At 36.1% G+C, this 11,327-nt stretch overlaps 2 protein-coding genes across 3 annotated transcripts; one reads left to right on the top strand and one right to left on the bottom strand.

The window, feature by feature from the left end:
- Positions 1 to 1,083: 1,083 nt before the first annotated feature.
- LOC147408832 (NADP-dependent D-sorbitol-6-phosphate dehydrogenase-like) lies at positions 1,084 to 5,348 on the top strand. Its single transcript, XM_086422437.1, has 6 exons — positions 1,084 to 1,299; positions 2,406 to 2,500; positions 2,624 to 2,741; positions 3,295 to 3,427; positions 4,527 to 4,746; positions 4,849 to 5,348. Exons 1-6 carry the CDS (start codon positions 1,167 to 1,169, stop codon positions 5,077 to 5,079), a joined length of 930 nt encoding a protein of 309 aa, XP_086278563.1. The 5' UTR covers positions 1,084 to 1,166; the 3' UTR covers positions 5,080 to 5,348.
- A 1,614-nt stretch (positions 5,349 to 6,962) lies between these two features.
- LOC147408831 (polyprenal reductase 2-like) lies at positions 6,963 to 10,617 on the bottom strand. Of its 2 annotated transcripts, none has more exons than XM_086422423.1 (6): positions 10,201 to 10,617; positions 9,451 to 9,803; positions 7,944 to 8,145; positions 7,681 to 7,779; positions 7,468 to 7,539; positions 6,963 to 7,368 (listed from the first exon to the last, which is right to left on the bottom strand). In XM_086422423.1, the coding sequence occupies exons 1-6, from the start codon at positions 10,366 to 10,368 to the stop codon at positions 7,264 to 7,266; spliced, it is 999 nt and encodes a 332-aa protein (XP_086278549.1). In that variant the 5' UTR covers positions 10,369 to 10,617; the 3' UTR covers positions 6,963 to 7,263. The 2 variants fall into 2 exon arrangements, with proteins under 2 accessions (XP_086278549.1, XP_086278539.1); XM_086422413.1 differs by having other exon boundaries at positions 7,944 to 8,178; positions 10,201 to 10,603.
- Positions 10,618 to 11,327: the final 710 nt, after the last annotated feature.

Raw genomic sequence — 11,327 nt, 5'->3', positions numbered from 1 at the left:
TCATCTATTGGACATAAAAACTCCAACTTTACCTGAAATCCGAGTGATGCAAAAATCTAATTTAAGGGTTTGGATGCTTAGAGTAGATGCTAATAAAAAATTGGTCAAATATGATTTAATTTCCTTACCCAAAATTAGGGATGATTTCTCCAAATTTAGAAATTCTAATGTAAAATATAATTCAATGCAATCCAACTTGGCTAACTGGTCCGATAGATTTGGATATAATCTTAGTGAAGACTCGCATTTAAAATTGGGTTTGATTCATATTTTTTTATTCAAAAATATACTTAATAAAACTTAGGTTCGACCTATTTTACGCTACTCATGATCAACACTTACATAGTCACAGATGATATAGGGATGACACCGAGGTGGGTTAGGTTTGAGTTTAATTCATCTCGAAATTGAATCGATTTTTTATTTTCAATATCAAAATCGTTTTGAAATTATTTAAAATTCTGAAAACCTGATCCTATAGAGACAAGGCAAAATTTTCATACCATAAAATGATGGAGCATGAAGATTTGGGGTTTGTCTCTTGGATCTACACTCAAAGATTTTTAAAAGTTGTGGGTTCTCTTTACTGGTGAAATTGACATGGAGGTCCAATGAGACTATTAGTTTTGCCACCTCATCACATCACATGCTTTGAACATTAGAGTTCCAACGTTTGGGGAGAGTCATAGTTTCAAAACTCGTCTGAACTGAAACGTATCATTCGAGTTATTTCGATATCAGGTATAAACGAGACGGATGAACAAATTAATTTTTTGAACGAGATTTAATACTTCATGTTTATTTTTAAAATTTTTGGACGAGACGTCTCGAACGCATCGAAAAACTCATCCGAGACAATTCGATAACTACCATGGATGAGACGAGACTCAAAATCGAGTTTAAAACCATAGGTAGGGTGAAAGAGAAAACTATCCCAATATTTAAGCCCGGAGTGTTTTTTTTTTATTGATGGACGGTCTAGATCAGCCACTTCAGCACTCGAAATAAAGTACAGACCACAGTTAAGATTCTGGACTGTAGCTCCAGGAAAATATTTAGCCTATAAAGCAATAATAATCTCTTCATTCGGCCATTTCCACAGAGACTGAGAGAGAGAGAGAGAGATTGAGAGAGAGAATCTTGTGTAGTGGTAGTGGAAGTCAAGAATGGCGATCACACTCAACAATGGGTTCAAGATGCCAATAATAGGGTTGGGTGTATGGAGGATGGAAGGGAAATCCATCAGAGACCTTCTCATCAACGCCATCAAGATTGGTTATCGTCATTTTGACTGTGCTGGTAACTGATAACCCACTTACCTCTAGACTTCTCTGGTTTCAACTTTCAACTTTTGTTATTTGTTTGTTAGAAATTTGTATATATTTGCACTCTTATATTTATTTTATTCTACTCTCAGATTTTATTTTATTTTTTATTTTTTGGTGAGCACTCCACATTTCCACCAATTACCCAAATAATGGGTAGAATATTGGAAATTCGATTGAGATTATTTGGATTGGGGAGTGGGACGGGGAGATTTGATTAAAGTTTTATCTCTAAAGAAAATATGCAAAGAACGCCAAAAATGACATGGATGGAAGTAGTAAGGAAATAGAGTTGAATGGATAAATGGGATTCATATTGTTGAGCCTAATATTTGAGACAAGAGATATAGATTATACTTTAACGTAGGTCAATATCACACACTAGATTGGAGAGCTTTATGAATGCTTGATGCTATATTGCTGAATCGGGATTTCACCCATTGTTGAACATTCAAGAAGGGAGACCATTCTTTATTTTGACATGGTCAGAATATTTTTCTCCATAAGAGAATCATCGAAAACTAACCCATCGCCACTGTGAGGGTAATTTCCGGCTTATCCTATACCTGGAGATGCATGGAAACACCTACCCTTCATGGAAAATTTGTTCCAAAGCACTGGTGTGGTACCCAGGGGTGGAGCCAGGATTTTCTGTTAGTGAGGGCAAACTATGGTTAGTTGTATAGTTGAGAACTTGAAGATGAATGGTTTTAGGGAGAAATTTAGAGGTTTTTTATTAGAAGTTGAAGAAAAGGATATTTAGGTCATTTTCAATTACTATATGAGAAGGCCCGGTCAATAGGCAATGTCATCAACAAAAAATTAAAGGTGGGGGGGAAGAATTGGAGGGATCCTCATGAACTGTCATCTCTTCTATTGTCCTATTTTGATCAACTCAAAAATTTCTTGACAAATCAAAAATACGCATGCTGTAATGAAGCTGCTATAGAAAATAAAGTTTAGGAAGCTTGGGGCATGGATGATCCTTTGATCTAATAGTTTTATAAATTTCTTTCTTCCATTTACATTTTGAGTAATCTGCATGACGTAACAAGTCTGATAAACTATTGCTACTTACAGCTGATTACCAAAACGAAGTAGAAGTTGGAGAAGCACTTGCTGAAGCATTTCAGTCTGGCCTTGTGAAGAGAGAGGACCTTTTCATTACCACCAAGGCTAGTTTAAAGCTTTACAAATTTGTTTCCAATCTTCTTTGGTCTTTTGGTCTTGTTGTATCTCTTACTTCACATTATCCCAACCAATATCAAATTCTTACCTACATTCTGTTCTGATTGTAGCTTTGGAATTCAGACCATGGACATGTTCTAGAGGCCTGTAAAGACAGTTTGAAGAAACTTCAGTTAGACTATCTGGATTTATACCTTATCCACTTTCCTATAGCCACGAGGCATACTGGTGATTTCCTACTTGCCATCACATATGTTTTTTATTTGTATAAATGATTATGTGCAGTAGTTTATACCTCTTTTTTTTTTTTTTTTGGTGTGTGGGTGTGGGTGTGGGTGTGTGTGTGTGGGGGGGGGGGGGGGGTTGGAGAGTTAATTGCTGTATTTTTGTAGTTGGTGATGTATGTAATGAACCCACTTATCAAATAACTTATAAAATGCACCTACTCCCATATCTATATACTGTACATGTGGTCCACTGAATGTTCAATCCAAGGTCTACTTCATAGATAGGGTACATCCCGAAAATCAGACTAAGTGAAGGATCTTAACCTTTGCAGCTCATGCTATTTGAAACTAAATCGTAATGGAACGGGGTTAAAGTTGCAATTAGAAGGGTAAATATTGGGTCCCCAATGTAGCTTCACTCATTCAGTATTTAGTTCATGATTTAGATCCTTTTGTTTTGTGTTTACAATGGGTTTGATGATTGAGAGTTGATCCACGACAATTATATTCCATGGGTTATTTGGCATAAATTCTCTCATTTCCCATAAATTTAGGTGTGGGTACAACTTCCAGTGCTCTTGATGAAGACGGTGTACTGGACATAGACACAACCATATCCCTTGAAACTACTTGGCATGCTATGGAAGATCTAGTTTCCAAGGGTATTGTTCGGAGCATCGGAATAAGGTAAACCTGCCCGTTTTTGTTTTTTTGTTTGTTTGTTGGATCCGGCTCATTTTAGTGATTGCTTTCTACATTATGACTGCTTCCATCTGGATTCAGTTATAATGTCATAAGATCTTCATTTTTCGACAGTACCATGTGATGCAAATACTCATTGTTAAAATGTTTTGCTCTTTATAGTCACAAGTCATTTAGATGAATAACACATGGAGTCAGGCTGGTTGGGGCATTTGGAAGGAAAGGAATGCAAGAATTTTTTAAGGAAAAGTGGAAACTAGTCCAGAGATCTTCTTAGCGGTTCTTGGGCTTTTATTTTTTTGGTGTAACATTTTTAAAGAATTTAAAGATGTCTATTTTTAGGACTTCCTAGTTCGGAGGGAAATGGTGTATAGTATTTCTAGGCTACGTTGTTTGTTCTTGTATTCAGGTTTTTCATCTTGACCTCCCCTTTCTTCTTTAATAAAATTTTATTTACTTAAATAAATAAAAAAGGGTGGCCGGACTGAATGAGGCCTTCCTCCCCTATTATGGAGGGAATTTGTGACTCGTAGAAAAAGAAAAATACAGACTAATTTCCAGAAAAAAATAATAATACGAAGGAACCAATCCATTGATCCTAAGTTGTTTCATTCTTTTGGACAGTCAAAAGGATAATGCAGGCTTATGCAGCTGTGGATGAATTGAATTGTTTTCATTTATTTATCAAAGAAACAGCCTGTGTGTCAGTGCCCCACACTGACCCAATACTCCAATTTATCCATCAATACAGTTATTTCATGTGTTGTGGGACATTTTTTCTTTAATACTTCATTTTATTTTAAGTATTCTATGTAAGAATAATGTGTTTAAAACTTTAAATTAGCTGAGATAGATTGAAGCCACATAATTGATTTAGACGTAATTGTTGAAAACAGAGCACTTGAACAAAAAAGAATTTATTTAGTAAGTGTGCCAGCATGCGTCCAACAAGTGGTTACGACAAAGTGTTCTTCGAAACTAGGTCTCCTTGTTAAGTGCCCCCCCTCCCCCGCCCAATTTAAATTTTACTATTATGTTACTTATTAGTATAGTAATTTCTGAATGATTTGAGTTTATGTGGCAGCAACTACGACATTTTCCTTACCAGAGATTGTTTAGCTTACTCCAAGGTGAAGCCTGCGGTGAATCAGATCGAAACACACCCTTACTTCCAACGTGATTCTCTTGTCAAGTTCTGCCTAAAGCATGGAATCAGTGTTACGGCCCACACCCCCCTTGGAGGTGCTGCAGCTAACACTGAATGGTTTGGTTCAGTCTCATGTTTGGATGACCCTGTTCTCAAAGTATGTTAATCCTAACATTTTTATGTAAATAAGATACTAATGGTTGAGAATTTTCCTTGCTTTACATAAATGATTTAATCTTGCCCGTGTTTATGACATCAGGGTCTGGCTGAGAAATATAAGATGACCGTGGCTCAGATTGTTCTCCGCTGGGGTATACAGAGGAACACAGTTGTCATCCCAAAATCATCAAAATCGGAGAGGTTACACAAGAATTTCGAAGTGTTTGATTTTGAATTAAGCAAGGAGGACATGGACCTGATTAAGTCTTTGGACCAGAAATATCGGACCAATCAGCCGGCCAAGTTTTGGGGCATTGATCTTTATGCATAAGGGGTGTGTCTTAATTGGGTAAGCAAAAGGTACATTTCTGCGAAGAAGAAAAAAAATGGACAATAAATGTAAATGAGAGTAATAGGGTGCCTCTCTGTTTGTACCGATGTTTGGAAACTGAGACCTTTATTTCCTCAATGCTTGGGCTCTATTCCCTCCCAAGGCCTTTGGAATTTTGATTTCATGATGAGGTTATGTCACCTTGAAAAAGAAACAGACCAAGTTTGAAAAAATTTACAGGGATTTTATCAACAATAATTTTCAGCTAATGCATTCTCCATATGGTCTGTTTGTATGTTGGAAAAAGTTTGTCGGCCTTTTGCTAAGAAATAGGTTGCTTGTTGAAACCTGATTTTCCTATAATTGTGGAAACTATTTTCTCATGACCCCTCAAAAAATGAATTTCCCATGGAAAGAAAATTTGTGGATGGCTCTGATGCATTAACATGGTCGATTTTGTGTTTGAACCTGGCTTTCAATGGGCTTGGCTTGAGCAAATGATTTCTCAATGAAATATTTCTTAGCCAACAAAGCTGTTTCTTTATGTAAAAATAATGTAAATTTCATGGGATGTTGCATAATTTCCAAAATAGGATCAGTGAATTGAAAATGGAATAATTCTTAAGTGACCACAGGTCGGAATCTCATATCACACTTCTTGACGTGAAAGTGGATAAGAACTATAAATCTCATATCACACTTCTTGACGTGAAAGTGGATAAGAACTATAAATGCTTTTTCACTGAGTATCACTTTCACTTCAAAAAGTGTGATATGAGGTTCCAGCCTTAGGTCACTCTACCACGACCCTTAAAAATTACTTTGCTATAAGGTAATTATTTATAGAGTCTGTGCTGAAGAGACCTCAAGTTAGAATCTCATATTGCACTTCTTGGACATGAAAGTGGATAGGAACCATAGATGCTTTTTCACTTGTATCTTAATGAAAAACATCTATGGGTATACTTTCACGTCATGAAGTGCGATATGAGGTTCTAGCCTGAGGTCACTTTAGCATTGTTGTTCTTATTTATATGAATCCTGTTGGAGTGACTTCAGCAGAGACACCTTAATGTGGCGACATGCTCATGTCCATAGATGCGTTTTACTTGTATCTCGGAGAAAATGTATTTACCAGCATGCACGCCACCACATCCCCCATGTATCCCTCAATGGGGTCACTCCACTCCTGCATTAATCTATTTATATCTTGATTTGATGGATTAAATGACCTCGAGATTGTACCTCATATCACATATCTTGACGTGAAAGTGTGTAGGAACCATGGAATCAAAAAGCATGTGTGATATGAGGTACAATCTTGAGGCCACGCCAGCGGGACTCATATTTGTTTTGTTATATTTTTCATTTCTTATATGACAATGTCAAAAGTACCTCAAAATTGCATGATTTTTGCTACAATATCTCGTGGTACAAAAATTAAATAGCAAAATTGATGGCTAAGGATCCATTGGGCAGCAGCTATCACCACAATGGTATGACGTAGCTTTGTTGTGGTACAAATTATGTACAATGGAAGCACCTCACAAACGAGTTGGAACGACACTGGACAAGTTTGCCATACTGAATCAAGATCCATTTGATTCAGGCAACGGGGCTGAGTCGTTGATACAAAATGAGATTTGGTGATTATAGAGTACACACTTAATCAAGAATGTAATAACACTAAAAAGCCAATCATATTTTTGAATTATAAATATTAATTTATTATTATGAACCAATAAGGAAGGATTTTTCTAGGCCTCATTGGATCGTCCAGTTAAACTAGACCAAGTGGATATCAATCCAAACCCGAAAACCTGTTCTTAGAACCATGAATGCAAACTAAAAACTCGGTTAGCACACAAAGGATCCTTATAAAGTACGAAGAACTGAAATATATTACATTTTATTGTAGTCTCATACACTTCTTTCTGAAATCTGAAACTTCCATTGTTAGACCCATCGCGAATGTGATCTTTCATAAATGTTCCTCATTTTCTATGTTACATTGAAAACAGCGCAAATCATAGATTCACCATCTTTATTAACTCAGATTGATACAGAAGACTTACGATCTCCAGCAATTTCAGGAAAAAATTGAAACCTTGTAACTTAGTACACGCACCTATCTTATACACACTTCGGTGCATTTCCCACCATACATTTCAAGTTGAAGTATTCCTAATAAATGAAGGGGAGGATGGCACGCCGAGTACGTGGGTAGTTATCAAATTTATGAAGATACCACCTCTGCGTTTCGGCTGCAGCAAAGACGAGATTTGCCACCTGCCATCACCCGGAAGGTGAGTTTTTCATTGAAACAGGGTATGATTGTATAGAAGTAACTTCCAAAACAAGGTCCGAATTAGGGGAAGGGGAAAATACCACAAATCCAAAAAGCAACCAGATTGTGAGATCTGACCCTCCGCTAGCAACCAGAATACCAGCATATATAACCTACATAACGGGAGAGAAACAATTAAGAACATGAGAACAGTTGGCCCTTGACAGCAGTAAAATTTCTTCGCATTAAGCTGATTTTGTATGTTGCATAGAAGATGAAGATGTTTAGTATATGTGTTGAGTGAGAGATTTTACAATCTCTGCCAGATAGTGCGGGCATGAAACAACTTTGAACCAGTCACCATGCGGGATTACATATTCATCAGTTTGTTCCTTGTGTTCTCGCAGCAAACCCTGCTCAAGAGTTGGAATTTCAGTCAGCAATGCTGGTGAAAAGGGTCGAAACACGATCTCTTAACAGTGTCTAGCCAAAAAAAGGGTCCAAGCAGACACATATTTTGCAATTCTACTTGTTAGTCATGTAACTATGCCATGAACTACAAGCAAGTAACACTTACAAGAATTGCATGGCAACGGTGCTGATGTATCCAACCCCAAATAAAAATAGCTGAACCAATCCACTGAAACCATCCAAGCTTTGTAAGAGGCTTTACACATCCCCACCAATCAAACTCGATGATTGGCATTCTATCTCGACCTTTAACAATGAACTCGGCTACTTGATGAGTTGCAAAGTATAACACCTCTGATGCACAATTGCTGAAAAAGGATAGTGGAGTTGCTGTGTAGAAACTAACTTCAGAATAATAGCACAAGTCAGTAAAAAAAGTTTAGCAACATGCGAGTAAATGGAGTAATACTGATGGAAAAAAAAAAAAAAAAAACTCTACACAGGTTTCAGCATTACGAGATCAACTTCATGCAATAAAGTGTTATTTACAAGTGATTCAACCAGTCTGACTAGGACCAATCCATCAACAACATGACCTAAAGGTGGTATGTTTTCTGATAAAAGCAAGCTTGAGTAGGAAGCAAGGTTAAGTAGGAGTGTCGAACAGAAAGTTCTGAAATTTGGTTTTAACAAGACCAAGTGCTCCTCTTGTCAGTTACTAAAATCCAATCATTTATGAGCTGGGTGTTCTTAGAACTTCAGTTCAAGCTGCTTGTCTGGACCAAGGGAAATTCCCTTACACTTGTGCATGCACCACTAATTAAGACTGTCCTAATGTTGGGGCCAACCCTTGGATCAGGTACAAACTAAATTTCAAAATGCTTAAACAAACCCAGCCATCAGTTTTACATTCTTCTATATAGACAGACCACCAGCCTTCACACACAAAATAAAAATATGAAGTAGATGCTGCATTTAGCCAATGGGTACATAATTAACTAGGTTTTTTAAGTTCTGAAGCAAACCTTGAGATTGTAGCTCGTGATTCATGACAATTACTCTTTACAAAAATATACTATGCATTCCCAAGGGTTTTTATGAGAATGTATCGCCCGTGGACTGCATGTAGGTAGTTTAAGAGGACTTTTTTCACAAACAAAACTGTGGCACTTGTGGAAAATAGGTTTGAGTGGCATAGTGTTAGAAATGTTGACCACATTATCAAAAAGAGTCAAGCTTAATACTTGAGCGTGGGGAATAGACAAAAAAATATATATATTTAACACTTTTACGGATAACTCGTGGAAACAGGAACTAAAATAATGTTTCATGGTGCTTGCCATCTGAATTAAACAAGAAAGATGAATGTAATAAGCTAAAGATGGAACTAAACAAAGATCTAGACCATAAAGGGAGCCATATTTTGTTACCAAAATATCATATTAATACACTTCATGCAAGATAGCCAACTGGGGATAAGTAAATGCATTGTTATAGAGGTCATAAATTACCAAGAAATTTGAAATGTGATAAAAATATGTTGTAACAAATGGACAACTAGGTTATGGAAAATGCAAACAAGCTAAGTATACTTCATGTGCAATCAATCCAAGCAATAGAAGATAAAATATATAGTGCAAATGATGAACTTCACATATCGCAAGAAAACTTACAACATCCCAGTCAAATAGCCAAAGATATGCATTCGTGCTGAAGGACCGTAGTTAAAGACATGAATGGTTTCATAAAGGCGTCTCAACACTTGAACTTCCATCAATAAAAGCAAAAACACGGTTCTCCATACCCTGTATCTATGCTCTATAGGAGTCGAATGAGACTTTTTGTGCCTCGAAAAGATATGTGAACCTCCAGTTAAGTGGCTGGCAACTGTCGTATAATGCAGCGACTCTGTTTCAAAGGGTACAGTTCTATACGCATACAACCATGTCATAAGCAGCAACAATGACGTCCAAACCACGGCCACCACATAAAAATGCAAGAAGTATTTCTGAGGAACACTGAATTTCTAACTTCCACAAAACAACAAATCATTAAGCTTAAACAAGTACCAAAAATAAAATCCAATTTTTATGTTATGAGTAAGAGAATTATAAACCAATGAAATCTAATACAACTATCCAAATTAGGGCATAAAACGACGAAATATGAGAACTTCACTTAAAACCTAATTTTCTTCGATTGTGATGTTCAAGAGAGCATTCCAAGCCAAATAATTGAATCGATACTACCATATTGGACATCCAAACAGACACTAAACAAATACCATTTGACAGAAACAAAATTTGGATCAAATAAATAAAAATTAAAGATGGGAATGAGATACAGGAACATCGACATTGGAGTAACCAATATAAAAGAAAGAAAAATGCAATTTTATAAAAATAAAATAAAAAAATACTCACATTAGATGAATATTGCATGGTCTTCCCTCTCTTTGCGAATCCCAAAATAGCTCCATGGAAGGAACTGAGACGAGAATAAGGGATCGAAGCAACAAGTATAAGAAAGATTCCTGCGAACCACGCACCTCTTAAGAGCTCCTTAAGACCTAACTCCATTTTAGAGAGCATTGAAAAACCCTAATTTCTCAGAGGAGAGTAAGAAACCCTAGTTTAGGGGACGATCTTTAAAGACGAGACCACCATAACTTGAGACACGAGGAAAGGACTGCGTGTAGTTCAAGCAGTACGATACGTGGGAATGAGACGCCAGAAATTCTGAAACCTCGATCAGTGTATTTCCTTGGTTAGTTACTTGAGTTGATTCTGGGTTTTAGCGGATGGATAGATATCCGATTGGATAGTGTTATATCCGAATTTGAATCCGAAAAAAATATTGATATCCCAATTCGAATTCGAATTCGAATTCGGATGGATAGATATCCGATTGGATAGTGTTATATCCGAATTTGAATCCGAAAAAAATATTGATATCCCAATTCGAATTCGAATTCAAATCTGACCGGATATCATAAATCAAGATTAAAATTCGAATTCAAAAAATATATCGAATATCCGATAATATTCGATTCGATAAAAATCATACAAATCTGTAAAAATCAAATCGATTTTCTTATTTTTTCAAAATTTTCAATCTATTTTAGTCTTAAAATCAAATAAACTTTGATTTTTTAAAGAAAAAAAATGATCTTAAAATCAAATAAACTTTAATTTTTGAAAAAAAAATGATGAAAAATTCGATTAAAACATCAAGTATTTTTTACATCAACTTGAAGAAATAGATTTTCAAAAAATAAATTAAGATCATTTTGATTGAAGTTGAAGTCGATGGATTTTGAAGATGAAAAAAAAAGGTTTTACTGTATGTGTGTGATAAAGAGAGAGAGAGAAGAGAGAGAAAGAGAGAGAGAGAAAATAATTAACTTGATGCTCGTCGACCGCTGAAGAAAAGGCTGGCTACGGAACTCATACAGTCAAAACAACAAAACCCACCTATTGGCTGGTTCTTGGGTTTATGTTGAGAGAGAAGATGATTTTGAAAATTAAATTTGGTTGTGTAACATGAATAC

The sequence above is a fragment of the Akebia trifoliata genome, chromosome 2 (assembly GCF_017979445.1).
Source record: "Akebia trifoliata isolate Shusen 1 chromosome 2, ASM1797944v1, whole genome shotgun sequence".
Classification (NCBI taxonomy): domain Eukaryota; kingdom Viridiplantae; phylum Streptophyta; class Magnoliopsida; order Ranunculales; family Lardizabalaceae; genus Akebia; species Akebia trifoliata.
Note: the sequence above shows the minus strand (reverse complement) of the source record. Positions and strands in the feature narration are given on the sequence as shown.